The sequence below is a fragment of the Rhipicephalus sanguineus genome, chromosome 2 (assembly GCF_013339695.2).
Source record: "Rhipicephalus sanguineus isolate Rsan-2018 chromosome 2, BIME_Rsan_1.4, whole genome shotgun sequence".
NCBI classification, from domain to species: Eukaryota; Metazoa; Arthropoda; class Arachnida; order Ixodida; family Ixodidae; genus Rhipicephalus; species Rhipicephalus sanguineus.
Genome location: NC_051177.1, coordinates 87,474,116 through 87,490,699, shown reverse-complemented (window position 1 = coordinate 87,490,699; position 16,584 = coordinate 87,474,116). Strand labels below are relative to the sequence as shown.

General features: G+C 43.2%; 1 protein-coding gene across 1 annotated transcript in view; it reads right to left on the bottom strand.

Annotated features, from left to right (window-relative positions):
• The window catches only part of LOC119383310 (transcription elongation factor B polypeptide 3), a 36,904-nt gene extending 20,594 nt beyond the window's left edge, over positions 1-16,310 (bottom strand). Inside the window, exons 1-11 of the mRNA XM_037651388.2 lie at positions 16,161-16,310; positions 15,582-15,638; positions 15,169-15,261; positions 12,831-13,151; positions 11,943-12,323; positions 10,246-10,366; positions 10,041-10,130; positions 5,726-5,779; positions 4,460-4,557; positions 1,799-1,900; positions 963-1,041 (exon numbers count right to left, since the gene is read on the bottom strand). Of these exons, the coding sequence (XP_037507316.1) occupies positions 963-1,041; positions 1,799-1,900; positions 4,460-4,557; positions 5,726-5,779; positions 10,041-10,130; positions 10,246-10,366; positions 11,943-12,323; positions 12,831-13,151; positions 15,169-15,261; positions 15,582-15,638; positions 16,161-16,229 (1,465 nt within the window). The 5' untranslated portion in view covers positions 16,230-16,310. The remainder of the gene's footprint in view (positions 1-962; positions 1,042-1,798; positions 1,901-4,459; positions 4,558-5,725; positions 5,780-10,040; positions 10,131-10,245; positions 10,367-11,942; positions 12,324-12,830; positions 13,152-15,168; positions 15,262-15,581; positions 15,639-16,160) is intronic.
• Between the last annotated feature and the right edge of the window lie 274 nt (positions 16,311-16,584).

The window sequence follows — 16,584 nt, the reverse complement described above, 5'->3', positions numbered from 1 at the left end:
TGAGCCTCTGCAGAGAGTGCGTTTTGCTGTCGAGCCGACATGCACAACAGAAGCTGTGTCAGCAACGAGTATGGCGTAATGGCTTTACTCGGGACGTACGCGCGAGCAATTCATCGGAATAATTCTTGGTCTGTGGTTGTTACTTCAGCAGCCCCAAGATGAAGCTGCACGTTTTGACACGCCGGCGGTGCGATTGCCGGTGATATACGACCCCAAACCCGGGACTCTGGCGCAGTATGGCGCAATTTCCGTCGATATTATCAAGATGGCGCAGTAAATCCTATTTGGCGCACTTTGGCGCAGTTGGCGCAGGAGTGGAATCACTGCAATATTAAAGCATGCGGCCGTCCATACAATGATCTCAAGGCTAAGCCTAAATGCTCGTGTAGCCCACCGCTGACATGAAGCGATGCCTCTCACGTGCATCAAAGTGCACGAGATGCATCGAGAAGCGCACATTATGATTACAAAACCAATGGAGTGTAGTTGCAAATCAGCGTGTATAAAAACTGTGCCATGCGAACGCCAGTGCGCCATGAGCCCGAATAACGCGCCCTGCATGCTCGTTAGTGCTGTTTAAACAGCCCACGTGGTCTTCCATGCTAGACTTGCAGAATTACCTGAATTGATTCCCGCGCACGTGTTACAAACTTCTCTCGTTAGCATGAATTGCCAGCACTCTGTGATCCCTGTTATCACAGATCCGTGAATCGCACGAATTTCATGGCACGCTTGTGTGCCGCTACTGCACGAGTCTCTGGTTACCCACGGGTTCCCGATGTGCGGATGTGGTGTGGAATCGCTTTGTTAAATGCAAATTTTCTTGTCTACTTCAATAAATTAGGTGCTAACGGGAATAAAACGAGAGTGGGTCGCATTCGTTCTGACCGCTCAAGGAACCCTAGAATGCCAGGGGTTCCGTGGAACTCCATTTGAGAACCCATAGTTTAGTGCATGATTACCTGGTGTAGCCTTTGCCATGGAAGCAGTGATCGTGGCTGTCAATGACTTGAACTTTTCTTCCCGTTCATCAAATTTTTTCTGCAAAAGCACAAGAACATGCAACAACCATTGAAACACTTTACGAGCCGAATGGCGATGACAGTGCTTCACAGCCCAGACACACACACCTGTTGTGTTGAATGTTCAAACATCAAAATTAAAAGAACTGTAGAGGTGTGCAAACAGCTAATTTTCAGATCGAATCAATTACATATGACCCAAATAATGCCACATCTGAATTGAATTGGACAGTGAATACTCCGAGAATAGTTTGCAAATTGTGAACAGTTGCTTTTGGCCATTATTATGAATCAGTGTTCACATACTAGGATTATTAACATTAGGAAGTTTTTCTCTTTACATTGCACACTATGGAGCCTTGCCCATTAAAAATACAAATGGACAACTGAAAAATTTATGTAGACGGTTCACATACTCTGGACTCTTCAGAGAGTGTGAATGGCCACGACGATTTAGCTAGTAATGTCTGGATCCCACAGTTACGTAACCAGCTACATTACAAAACATACTTTACGCCAACCATGGCTGCAGGGATAACATTTCAAAAGAGACCGCACATTAGATAGGAATGGAGCATGAAAGCACTGGTTCCTTGGATCTAGTCACATGTTCAAGAACTCGAAGATTATAATCTGATGCTCCCAATTTCAGCATCTCTCACAGTATAAGTGTTTGCTCTGGAATGTTAAAATCATTGACTCCTCGCCATGTTCACAGTCAAGGCATGTCACACATATAGAGCCAACATACAAACATTGATGGCTGGGCCTCTTACCAGGTACAACTCCCTCCACGTCTCTCCAGCGTCTGGACAACTGCTTTTGAATTCCCGAGTACAGTGTGCCTGCCATAGTTCATCGGTGTCATCGAGCAGGTACTGGGAAATAAAAGAAAAGATAAATGACAAGGTTAAGACTTTTTATTAGAATAAAACAAACGAACACTTCAGGAAGGATTCTGTGTCTCCATGACACCGCATTAAGAAGCTAGCACAACGATCTTCAAATAGGAGTTGGCAGGACAACTGGGTTCTGATAAAATTTAGTACTTCTGTAACCTTCTTAAAGCCTCATTTTTTTTAGGGCAAATGAAAGTGAGACCATTCAGATTTATTTTGTACCACAAACAAGGTGTACATACAACCTTATTCCCCATTAAAAAGGCATGAATAGATGCACCATACCATAAGATAGATCCAACATACCAACATAATACTGTTGTTGTAACTACGTAATTCAACACCCTTTCCACATGTGCAAAACTGATCCTTTTAAATTGGTGTGGAAAGCTGCATAAAAAGAAAGCCCATAAAAATTTTTACAGCACCACTTTACGTACTAGTACACTAATAGTCAAGTAAATCACATCCTTGTTCACAAAATGCATGTTCTTTATTTTGCCCCAAACATCGTTAAGTTATGTTTCCTTCTGGAAAGAATTAATAACAATGATGTGTAGCACTGTAAACCTACTGCATCACAGCTTGTGAGACATAGCTTGGTGAAGATGCTTGGTGAAGATGGGGACAATGCATCTGAAGTACATGTATTTGCCGCGAGATTGGGCTACAGGTGACAGCACCATCACCGCATTAGTATGGATAGGCGAACAGCGGGAAGTATCCAAATGTACGCAGCGGCGCTTCGCTCCTGAGTGGTTTGAGCTGTTTCTCGGTGAATAAAATGGGTTGATTGCAGCCTAATGGTGATATATACGCCCTCCACAGCCACATTAATGGACAAAACCTGCCTAAAACTCTCATTACATGTGAGAGAGGTACAATCTGCCAATGAATGAGGCGCTGGCTTTCGGCGACAGTCGTGTGTTTTTTGCACTCTGCTCAATGTTTTTTCTTGTTTCATAGTAATGCTGTTGCGTGACTAAACCAAGTAAGTATTTACTTGTTGCTTGAGTGGCCAGAAAAAAAAAAAGCCGGCATTTCTTTGTAATGACTTGAAGTAGCACTTTATGCACTCTGCTTTTCTGTTTGCATAAATGCTTATCCGCATTGTAAAAACATTTTTTTCGTTATCCACAAAATAAAGCAGTTAATAAGCTAAGTCAGCGAAACTACGGTGCTCACAACGCATTAGCACTATGGAGATGTTTTACACGTGCTTGTTCTAATTCAAGTAACAGTATAAAAAGATGCATGTAAAAGTTCAGCACACGATGGTTTCCTTCTATGATTACATGAACGCCACACAGGAGATCAAATTACAATATATATATATATATATATATATATATATATATATATAAAATGATCAAAAATAATTCGTCAGGATTATTTTTGATCACCTGGGGTTCTTTAAAACGTACCTAAATCAAGCAAGTACATAGGTTCTTCTGCACTAATTTCTCCCAAGCTACAATATAGTCACCAGCAACTCGGTTTTAGTACTTCCGTGTCATGCATAATCCTTATGTAATACTGTATTCCGTATTCTGCTCCTTCCAGTGGACAATTCATGAACAAAAGCACCAGACTACACTTGCAATTATAAATATTTCTATGCAGCGGGACAAGGACCATACGGTAAAAGGAAATCTTAGGCGCAGCTAAAGCTCGTCGCGTAACTACTGAATGAGAGTCACCAAATTATACTCATAACAAGTGTGCTGTTATATAAACGCATAGCTTGAATTCTTTTTTTTTTTTTAAATATACCACTAACCGACTAGTTCATGTTTTGCAGTATCACAAGAATTTCGAAATTGCGAACACTTCACAAGATGGTGTCGCTAAGATTCTGCATTCCCATCTCAACATAAACACTTCTTTTCTTTAGGACGACGCCAAGTGCACTATGTGATGTGCTTGAACGACAAAATGGCGCCCACAGTGAAATGATTTTGGCGAATGGACAGTACGATGATCACACCTAGCGCTTTCGACATCTGCATGCCCTCACTTGTCTTATCAGAGTGCACATAAGACTTGGAAGGCGAAATGCTCGAGTATATTGTGTAGGCATGCGTACAAGCATTTGAGACTGTGCTCACACAATGGAATAAGCTGCCCTCTGAGGACATGCATGATGTTCATACACATGCGAACACATTGTGGCTAGCAGACAACGCAAGGAGACGTCCACACCCATCCACACTACGAGGTTTCGTCCACTCGCCACTAGGTGCCGACTCTGTTCGACCTCATACAGTTTTATATCCTTTCCAACTGTCGCAGCTTTCACCATTTCAATACGTACAGATGGTAGAAATCGCAGAGCAAAAAACATAGCTTAATTAATACAATGATCGGCTTAAGAAATAAAGGAGTGTAAAGAAAAAAAAAAAGGCTGAGAACACTGTTGTTTATTATCGTTTCACAAGATGCTCCAAGAGAAATCAGTCATGTATGTACTTATATAAAAGGTAAGAAAACTGAGCAAGAATCTTTCTTCAGAAGCACAAAACTGCAATCGGAACTCACTGGGTTGTAGTCTTCAAGAGTGTACAGTTGCTTGGGGGTACACCTCTCCAAAACAGGCTTGAGGATGTCATATGGAACACCTCCTGTGTATGCCATACCTGAAAGATGACGGGAGGGGAATGAGACAACAGCACTAACAGCCCAGGATTTCTGCCATCCATGCAAGCAACAATAAAGGAGTAGGGTTGTACGAACATTCGAGGCTTCCAATGCGAATCACACGGTACTATTTAGTACATTATACTTGTATTCAATTCAAGAATTGGATAACGCATTCAAGTTGCGTATTTCTTTCTGTCCTGATACAACAATGAATAAAAATGCTAACAGGTATGCGGAGGCATAACTACGGTCATGCGAAACAAGCGAATGGAGTACAGCTTACACTAAAAAATTTGTAGTCATTCAATAAGCATGCCTTGCATTCTGCCAGCTTACAAATCAGTTTTCTTGATTTGGGCAAATAAATTTATTACAATATGTATCCAATGACAAATGAAACTTCTTTTCTTTTGGAAAATGTAATCTATTTTGTGTATTTAACTTTGTTTGGGAGCCACAAAATGTTGGTATTTGATTGAATATTTGAAGAATGTTCATATTGACTGGTAAACTGTTAATGTGAAGAGACCAAGGTGAACCTCACTAATTCATGAGCAGGTAGCCTCATGCTCAGGTGCCTCGTGAAAGAGTATGCGGTGCCAAAAAGCTTAGTTGAACATAAACTGAATAATCGTGATTAAATAAATCTTTATTTGGAAAATTGCTGACTTAAAATTTCCCCGCACGAGGCACTACTGCCAAAACAACGAACTCCAGCGCTTGTCAAATGGGTGCTACAGTGCTACAGTTGACTTGCCAAGCGGGGGGGTGGGGGGTGGGGGGGGGCACCACCTTACAAAAAGGAGGTGGTGCCGGACCCCACTGGGCACATCCTAAGCCCTGATTATAACGCAGGAACACCTTGCACACCAGCCCATAGTTGCACAGTGCTTCGATGCTCGCATATTTTTCGGAATGAGAACTGCTGTAAAGACTCGCTACAACTTGATTATGAGGAAAAAAAAGTAATTGATTACCGGTAATCAATTACAATAAAATGTAATGAAATTACCCAGGACATTACAGTTCCAAAAAAGAAATCGATTATATTACAATATTACAAGAAAATGTTACTGATTACAAGTAATCGACTACTTGTAATGCGTTCCGTACAACTCTGGCTCCTATACAAATAAGCCGATAAATAGACCACTCTTAGCTTACCTTCGATGTTTTCTATAAGCACTTTGAGACAGGCTTCGTGCAGAGTGGGAACCTCTACAAGATGAAAGAGAAAAATACATGCGAATGAGGTTCTGTTGTTGCTAGCGCAATGTAAGAGTGTATGCCATGCCACATTCTTAAAGGGACCGACAACCAAAGTTTGCGGTACCCGTTTTCTTGAGTGCAATGGGAAGCTTACCGGTCAGAGCTTCTAATCAAGGAGTGATAACGCGGAGAACGCCATAAAACATTTGTAATCAGAGTTTTTCGATCTGCAGCGATTATGCAGTCTTAATATCACATGCTGCAAACAGTGAGATGTGAGCGCGATAGCGATTATACGCCAGCAGTGGTGACAAGTTATGCCCTAAGTATAAAAAGGCAATGTTATTTTTCCGAAGCCTGCGGCGCCGCGACTACTGCTTTCTAGCCTGTTAAATTATTTTACAATAGTTATAGCGTTTTTCTGGGGCTTCTTGTAGAAGTACTTTGGCCGTACACAGGACGCTTTATCACATTTTAGTCAAGCCAAGCCAAGCTAAGCCTTCGAAAACGAAACAAGTGGTAGGATACACCAGCAGTGTTGTTCATGAAGTGGTAGCAATCCTCCACAGAACAGTAAGTCGATGGCATTTTGCGAGCAGCAGCGCAAACACGCGTGCTACTCTTCAAAAGTCCGATACAACGAGAGCAGATGAGAGTCGAGCTACGCGGGAAACGCCGCCGGACGCCTCGCGCATGCGCCGCAGCCTCCGTTTCACTCGAAGCCACGAAAGCAGCGCCGCATCTCATGTTTTACTTCTTTTACCTTAGAAACAAACGGGATTTGAAATAACACACATATTCAACATTTCAGCCCTCGTTCTGGTGCGTGTAAAAGCATTGGACTACGTACAACAAAGTGCTTAAGACTGCATAAGTCTAGCTCATGGCGCTCGCGCTAGGCTGCGCGACATGCCGGTTTTTGTTACTTTTAAACGCGATTTAAAAATATAAATCCTACTCAGATCGCGAAAAGTATTCTGGAATCTGTCACTATAATTCACGGCCTTTTCATTTCCACCAGGATCTAATCACCCGTTCTGGCCAGTTGTCGGTCCCTTTAAACTGCAAGCTTTACACATGTGAAGTTTTCATACGGTCTATATTTTACCCATGCGTATCCGCATACTACGTTGAAGACGAGAACAAAGGTCACACTTACGCACACAGGCTGGGGTTTCCCCATTTTTTAAAATGTAACCTTCGACTTTCATTTTTCTCTCCTTATAATTAACCTATCACTGCAACATTAACAAAGTTTTTTTTAAACAGTTTGGCAGTGTAAACTGACTGTGTTTCTCTACAGCATCCCTCAGATGCTCGAAAGCAATGCAAGTGCTATGAGAGATGTCGCTCAAGACTAAGGATTCATGCTGACTACCTCGGTGTCTTTTTTAAATGTACACCCAAAATGCGGCATGTGAATGTCTTCTTATATTGCTCCCACTGGAATGCAGCCTCTAAAACCAAGTGTAAAATTTGCGGTCTGTTGCTTGGCAACAGAGCACAGCAACCCTGACTGAGCTATCGTAGTTTAATGTGGCACAATTTGTAAAATTCAGTTAAGATAAACATGTGAAAGTGTCAGCACTTGAATTAGAAATGAAAAGTCAAACTATAGGAGAAAAAGAAAACAATCTTATACTCATGCCACATGGGCACAGAAAATGGCATGAACTTCTAATGCCTTAAAGGAGTACTGCCATGAATTTAAAAATTTTTCGGGTTGTTGCTCTAAATGAAAGCACGGGTGTCGAGAACCCTAAAAAGAGTGTCATGGTGCCTGGGGATGCATTGCATATATTTTTAATACCGCTTCTTTCAACCAGCAGTTTCGGTTTCGCTTTCGAGAGGGCGGCTTCATAGTGACGTGACAAGTCTGCCCGTGACGTCACGGGCAGACTGCAACCCACGAAATATGCACCTGCTGTCCTTTGCTGTCAGTCGAACGTGGTTCATGACGAGCGAACTGTCGTCCAGTGCCTCCGACAGCGATTTCTGTGATTCAGGCTGCATGCAGAACCCAGATTTCGCAAACCAAGTGAGCTGACTTGAAACGTCATAGGGCTCTCCATGCGGTGAAGCTGCCTTGCAGATGCCGGTAGATGAAAACTTTAAAATCAAACTTAAATATTTATACGTGTTTCCCGGATGCGGTGTGGGGAGAGCGTTAACACTACATGCCAAGGAAACCAAAAACGTCCGTTTTGCTGCACTTCAAAATCGTGTCAGTACTCCTTTAAAGGGGCACTGCAACACTTTTCCAAATAGCCATGGAATGACGTCACTAAAGGAACTTATTGCCTCACGAATAGAACGCTGCAAAAATATTTAGAATCCATCCAGTACGAGCGGATTCACAAAGATTTGTCGCACACTGTATAATTGCTTTCTCTCCTCTCTCGCCTCGACAAAAGCGCTGGAAGCTAAGCAGGGGGGGATGGCACGGGGTAAGAAGGCACATCACACGCGTCTCCTGACCTTGAGCACACTTTCTTTTTTTTTTCTTCAAACCCGTTGTGTACTTTCAGTGCGATCGCGCGCACGTGGGCGAGTGGCAGCTTCTTGTGGCGGCCGCAGTAACTACCGAGCGCGCCATGTTCAAATCAGCCAATGGTGTGGAACCTGCCTGTGACGCCATAAGCATAAGTTTTTGTCGAGAGAAGATGAAGCGCTTTTTAGCTGACTGTGCGAATTTACTGTAAATCCCAGGTTGCGTGCTGCGTTATAATGTTTGGCTCACGTGTTCTCGGGAGCCTCGTCTACCGATCGGCAGCGTTTTCTGACCATGCTGAAAAAGTGTTGCAGGGCCCCTTTAAGACTTAATGCCATTTGCGTGGTGCCACACAGGCAAATCAAATAGCATTCACCTTAATGCCATTCATCACCTAATGCCTTCACTAAAACTCATTCGACAGAGAAATGCATGCTCTTAACGTCAAAGCTTGCTCAGTGCTATACAAGTGAACATTGAAAATAGTGTCTATCATGTAAAAAATATTTTATACATAACTTTCAACAAATCTCATGTTATTCCCTAGTTACACTACAGTGAAATTCCGTTCAGAACTGCAATAGCATCAACGACAGATGCCATGTTGCTCCTGGGCTTAAACAAGCAACAGCCCAAGTTGCTTTGGTTGGTTGCAACATTGTAAAAGACGGCAACAAACTCAAGCTAATGGCACTATAGTATGCTTATTTCTACATTTCACTAGCCATGAATGCAAATTTATACTTCTTATAATGCGTTTATTTTTTATTATTACACTGAAATTGTTCACTTAGGAAGTCACTGTACCATCAGGTCAAATGCCATTAAAGAGGTCCTGCAACACTTTTTGAGCACGGTCAGAAAACGCTGCCGATCGGTAGTCGAGGTTTCTCAGAACATGTGAGCCAAACATCATAGCGCAGCATGCGGCCTGGAATTTACAATTAATTCTCAAAGTCAGCGATAAATTGCTCTTCCTTTTCTCGACAAATGACACCATAATTCAAAATGACCTTGTCATAAGCACAAAGCACACAGCCATTGGCTAATTTGAGCATCGTGAGCTGCATAGATACTGCGGTTGCTGCGGGATGCCGCAACGTGCCCGTAAATCGCTCAAGGTCATGACACGCGCTGACGCATGGACGCAGCTTCTTGCCCCCTTCTCATCCCCTCTCTGCGTAGCTTTCAGCACGCTAGCTGGTGCGAAAGCAGAGAGAAAGTGCTTAAAGCGTGTAACAAATCCCTGTAACTCGGCTCGTACGTGATGGATTTAAAAATTTTTGCAGCAGTCAATTCATGAAGCAATAAACTCCTTTAATGAAGTCATTCGATGATTACTTAAAAAAGTATTGCAGGGCCCTTTTAAGCTTAGATGTACAGGAGCTCCACAAAAAAAAGAAAGAGTAATTCAGGAACTCAAGGCCTCAACTACTGAATGCCATTTCTTAAGAGTGAGAAGGACTTGCAAGAGACATTAAACTTCCTTCCTCTACCAAATCAAAGTCGAGGGCCCACCTCATCTACTGTCATGGCCACTGTCATTTTTGTTTTGTTTTCGTTTTTAATATATATGTTTACAATTGTTGTTATAATGTGGATACTAGAAGCCATCAACATTACAGGTCAACAAAATATATTTTCATTCAAAACTAGATTAATACATAATAGCATTAACAGAATGTGGCCACTGTTCCACACATGCCTTCAGTTTTGCATGTGTGACAAACAATTACAGACAAAACTATGAAGCCCACTGACAGCACACTTTTTACCTACCGGGCAGAAAACAGTTTCGTCGGCCGGAGTAGACTTGTGTTCTGTCCTTCCGTGAAGACGTGAAGATGATGGCTTCCTCATTTGTTAAGTCTGCATGAGCAAAATATAAGCACAAATTATACAACGCAGACCATGAATGAAAGTGCTTTCCAATCCACCCTTGGCCTTTGCAGAAACAAACGAAATGAAAGAAAGGTATTCTCACTTTTCTTGGGTGGTTTTGACGGTGGTTCGTCAAATAACCTGTGGGGCAGAGGCTTGTATACGGGCTGTATCTCTGGCAGCATTGACGATACTTCGTCCCTGTCTAAGGGAGCCAAGTCGGGCTGCAGAGGCAGAAAAATACGAACCATAACTAAGTGTTTCGAAAAGTAGCCCTGCTTGCGTGAAATCACTAAAGCTGACACTAAAGCCTGATGTCACGCTAGTGTTGTGTCAGTAGGTACGTCATGCGAATATTGATTTTAATACCAAAATAAAATATCTTTTCAGCATTTACTGAGGTTCACACTTGCTCAAGGTGAGCTCTGTATACGTGGGATTTGTATGACGGAGTAAACTCAGCTTCAAAAATTGGTGTCAGTACCCCTCTAACTAAGTGCCTCGTCAATCGTGCTCCAAAGGAAACCATAAAACAGGAACAAATGCGACTGTCACCAATCACCGGAAATTATGAGGAACCCATCACCAGAAAACCTCCGCAACGTCTTGGAGTGACCTCTGAAACTAAACAGTACCCACAGAATGCTGCGAATCTCGAAGGCCATCATTTGAGAATTGCATCATACCTGTTAACCACCGATTACACAAAAAAGAAAAGCACAGGCATCAATGAAACAGTGTTAGTGAAGGTAGCTCTGATAGCTCCTTTTCAATATGAAACAATCTGCTATGTCCGCTGCTACCCCACAAGAACACCGTTGTTTCTAGAGTACAGACAACTTTTACTCTCCCCTGCCAATGGTGAGCGATTGAGCAACAGCAAGATTTGCAGCAGGGATTTAGCCAGGATTATACTTCGGGTAGGGTGGCAAGTTATTTGTCTGTGTGTGCACATGCGAAACACACGCACAATAAATGTAAAAAAATTTTGTGCAGGATTTGAAACCGTTCAACCCTTAGGCTACACATGTTTCTTGTTAACACCAACAAGAAATCGTAACTCTCACCAGTGGCACGAACACATAGACCGTGAACACGTTTTGGAGATCTGGCAGGCACAGAGCGCATGTAGGAAGCTATGGTAGAATTAACATCCGAAATGTTGTCCTATCGCATCAGCCATGCAAGCATCAAGCAGAAAACATAGGGCACAATTCTGTGTGCAATATGATGTGCAAATACTAGTGTCATACTAACAAACACACAAAACAATTTTCAGTGGAGTTCCAAAAATATTCCATAAGTCAGAGCAGCCATTTTAATGACATGCTGTGCATTGCATTTGTGTGGATAAGTGGCTGTGCAGTGAGTAATCGAAGGGACACCATGAGAAAGACTGCATTGAACTGGTAAACTCAATTCTTGAATGTATCACGGCAATAGGGCTATTACTATTACCTCCTTGATCCGACAGAGGGTCCGGGCAGATAAGTGGGGTCGAGTGTCATTTTGTGCTCTGTATCCCAAGGGAAAAAAAAAAAAATTGCAGGGGGCACGGGCCTGGTCTGCCACCCCTGGCTACGCCTCTGCAGCACACTACTGCTACATTTTCGCAGGGCTGTGAGCAAATGGACTCCTAGTACTTCCAAAAGGTGCAACAACTCGTTTATACAGCTTCACTGTGATTTATATATTAAATGTAAGAAGATCAGCATACATCTGTGAAGAATTCTTTTCGTACACATCCCCTTAAAGTGCAAGCAACCATGGGACAGCTGCCAACTAGGAAAGGCAGCCCACCTTTCGCAGAGCCTCAGGCATGAGCTGCTCCTTTTTGTTTGAATGTTTGCTGCTCCTGCTGCCGCTGCTGCTGTGGCCGCCGCCGCTACCGCTCTCACCGTTTTTTGAACGAGACGATTCAGCGCCCTTGGAAGAGTGTTGCTTGGTCGCCTCCTTCGCGGGCTCAACCCTGGATGGCTGTTGCTTCTTGGAAGGACTGACGAGCGGGGGCTTTTTCTTGGGCTTGGGCAGGGGCACTGTGTCGTTGAGGCCGAGACAAGCCTCGAAAGAGGCTATGGAGCCGTCTAGGCCCCCTTCACTGTGGCCAGCCTTCTTGAGGAGCTTCTTCATCTGTTTCTTGTCCGCCTTCTTTTCCGCACTCTTTTTTGGAGGTGGCTCGACCTGCGCACGGTACTACGAGGTCATGCAACTGTGCCAGAGTGAACATCACAGACTGTCTTAAAATAAAAACTCAAAGGTACCACAAGGATCTGTTTTAACGGAAGTTATCAAACAAAAGCAGTTCACCATTGGAAGCACATCCAGGTATTAAAAGTGGAAAAACCAAAAGGCTCCAACTAGCAATCATTGGCCATTTATCAATTAGTCAGGTAGAGAAGTGCGTGCGCTTACTTTTTTTTTTTCATGTGACCTAGAGGCCTGAGCAAGCAACTGGTGTTTTCTTTTTTGAACGTTTTTCAGAATAAATTTCAGTTGTTAGACATTGCTCGTCCTGTCTTCTTTTTACCCAAGTGTTTCTGCTGTTTTCCCCACTGATTCAAGGTATGCAGTCATAACAGCTGTTGGGGCTGTGGTTCGTCTTGCAATTAACATAATTTCTGACATACTCGTACACTGCAGTCCTCAACGGCAATAAACCCTGTGCATGACACAAAGATCACATCGTACCTTTGATGGTGGTGGTGGTGGCGGCGGTGTAGCTGCCCGCTCTTCCCTGTGATGATGTCGCGATGAGTTCTGGTGGTGGTGGTGGTCATGGTGGTGTCTGTTGTTTTGGTGGCTGTCCCCATTCTGTCTGTGCCGGGAGTGCGTAGAAGCATTTTCGACGGGGCTAGATGTCTCAACTTCAATAGAGTACGGCTTTGATGTCCGGCTAGTCTTGGCTGGCGGTCCATCTTGTTTGCCCTCATGGTGCCTTTTTGATGACGCTGGCGGAGGTGGCTGCTGCTGCTGCTGTTCGGGGTATTCGGCCGTGGAGTCCGAGACCACCTGAAAGGAGGAAGCATGTCTGTGGGAACACTCGAAGCCAACAGTGCCCAGAAAATTAGTTGAGATAGACACCAAAACGAAGCACTACATCAATTATAGACAAATAAATACATCTTTCCTTACATTTAGAAAGCGATCAAAAACGTTCTTCCTAGATTGTTTGTAGCTTTTTCTAGGCGTTTTCTCTGTCATAGTAATGTGACATTTCCTGAATCCTTTATCTGCTTATAGTGTAATACATTCGTAAGTTGTAATATTGTTTGTATTGAGTTTGCTTCTGTGTATGTAGTGCTGTTGAATTGGCCATCTCTCCTTAGTTTCAAATGTTATGTACACTTGTGCTTCATTATCTTGTGTTCAGAAAATACGATACTTGGCATTCTGATGCATGCAAGTTGCTGCATGCCGTTCATTTTGTACTGTTATCATTTTACGATTACTTCACCTTTGTGGTTGTGCTTCTAGTGTATCTACGGCACTGACATCCTAGTCAAGCCTGTACTTTTGCCTTTTGTTCCATGGCAATCATGTAATGTATTGTCAAAATAAATAAAAAAATAATCCTTTGACAACACTATTTTCATTAATTTTCACCATTGTAGGTTCATTATTAGGAAAGAAAATAAAGGCCACAGTTTCATATTTAAACTGCATGCCGAAACAACGGCACTCGAATGCTAGCATGATACCATAAAATTCAGCATCTTTATCGTGTTTTGGCCACAATGGTTCAACGAGATTTCCTGAAACATGTCATGTTGAATCATTGGCCCCCTGAGTACACAATTTAATTAATCTTTGCTGATAAAGAATGATGGAGGCTTTAAAAGGCACCACAAAAATCTTAAAAAGCCCCTGTGAGCTGGTGTGGGAAAATCAAGGCGGATTTGCCACCAGTATTTTCATTCAGCAAGTTTTCCGGCTTACCAAGCATCATCTTGTGACGACAGTGGTGTTTTTGGTTCTGTGAAAGGGTAATTTACAGCATGTTTGTGTACAGCGCGAGGATCGACGAACACGGAAAGAACACAAACACAAACATGCTGTACACAAACATGCTGCCGTACCAACTAGCCCAACTTTCAATACTGTTGGTAATTTACAGATACAAGTGATATCATTTTTATTGCTAGTGTCACTGACTTTAGTGACTTATTCTGAGTACAGCTAAACTGCAGTAGACACAAGGTCTGCAATATGAGGAAACAAAGGAAACTTCCCCGTGCTTCAATAAGAAAATATGGACAGCTTCAGTGCACTGTCATCATGTGAGATCAGGCTTGTGCTGTAAACATCAGAGTGGAAAGGGCAGCACGCCACGTTGTCAAATGCCACTAAAGAATAGGGCCTCTCTGACAGGCTGTGAAGGACTCCATAAGGAAAATTATTGTGACGATAGACACAAACAAAACAGAGGCTCGTGACTCACAACCGCACTCCTCACAAGTTCTTTCAATGAGGCACTAAATGCCTCTTGAGAGCTTTGTATGACGTATTGAGGAAAAGCGAGTGTGACCACGTGCACATCTAGCAGCAATGCAGTAGTAGTCATTTTTCTAATTTAATTATAAATAAGCGTTCTAATCATTCAAGTGCCACATTCTGCCCAAAACATTTACGAAGTGTTTTTAGGCATATATGTGTCCTCAACCACAAACATTTTCGAAGCACGAGATCTTATTTTAAAAATTAAATTTTGTTCAGCCAATACATCTGTTCTCAAATAATTAGGGGCAGTACAAGTTCTGTCATCTGATCACAACAATGTTTCATCAAAATTCCAAGCCCAGTGATGAAGTTTCCCAGAAATTTAACTTTCCAGTGGCTTTCTTGCCCCAAAAACTTTTGCAGTTATACTGGCTGTTCTAGCCTTCGAGGTATAACAGCGAAATAGCCTTACAGAAGCATATGAGCGTTTCCCTGCATGTTAAACAGATAACTCTTAACGTGTTATTCATTTCTGATCTCGTGCAAGCCAAATGGAAGAAGGAGTGAAATAAAGTGTACGGCGTAATACCTGTTTCCATGAGCTGATGATAGCCCGGGCCAACTCTCCAATAACGCCGCTGTTTTTCTTCAAATGGTTCACAGTTCGTCCAATGCCAGTGTCCTGTACGAGAGGAAAGGTGAGAGCTCGCTCATTACTGAGAAAGTTATGGGTAAGCATTCGTGAAAAAGCTACAACGACACCTCAAGCTAACATTTGCGGTGATATAAAATCATAAGCGGGCGAAACTGCGAATACACAACACCTGGAAGCACATCAACGTCAAGCTTACGAGGAACGAATGCAAAAGAGTTCGCGAAGCGATCGTGCGGCGCAACTTAGTTCACCGCGAATATGCACTCGCTTGTTCGTCCGGGTTCCATCGTTACCTACGTCGACTGTAGCACAGTATAAAAAGAAGAAAAACGTCACATTTCACTCACCTGCAGTAGGTTTAATGTCATGGGCACTTTCTGAAGTTTCCGCAGAGTTTCCAAAACCTGCGCAATAAAGCAAAACTTATTTTTCCCCAGGATCCCCAGCACCATAGACGGCCACCACTCCAAAGAACCGCGCACAACTTATTTGCCCCGACAGACCGCTCTTATACAAAGAGGTCAGGTGGGAGAAAGGCAGCTGTGCACATAAGCGCTACACAAATGAACAGAAGCCAGCCGCAGTGCGCAGATTACACGTCGTAGTCGCACGACGCGATATTTAGCAGTGCAGTCTCGTTTGATGCCATCGCCGGCCGGCGACACTTTGGCGTGTTTCGAGAGGTCGTGCCCTTTGCTTTCACTTTCTTTAATCCGTTGTCCTTCCACGACTTTTAGCGCAGCGTGAGCATGCCGATAGCTGACGTTTCGTGTTTATTACCGCTGGCACTGCGACGGAGGCTGCCTAGAGTCGCAGCTCAAACGTTTCCATCGCAAAATATTGCCGCCGAATCCCACCACAAGCAAGGTCTAGAGGATTATGAAACACAAAATAAGCGAATCGGTACAAAATAGGATGAAACTCGCCTTTTCATCGCTCTGATTTTTCTCTAGTCGTTTACCGTAGTGCAAGATTTTTTCCTTGCAGTCGGCCATCTTGCCAGCTGATGGAAAATTGCCAGTGTTGCTGGCACTAACTACATATAGGGACAAACTTGACCCGAGAACGTCATCGTTTTGCCACGCATACACGTGTCTTTTGGTGACGTTTTTTGTTTTTTGCAGCGACACCGCAGTTTCGCTTCCAAGTTACGTCTTAGCGGGAATCTTGAATTGATGGGTAACGTGGAAGTCGATTATGTCTTTTACAAGAGGTGTGGGGCGAAAAGGTCGGGTTTTGATGTCGCTGCGAGGGACTGCGAAGAGGTCTGCGTTGAAATAACGTTCCTCAAGAGCAAGCTGATGCGCGCGTGCAACGTAGTGCTGTCTACGTTTACATTTTGGGCTTTTC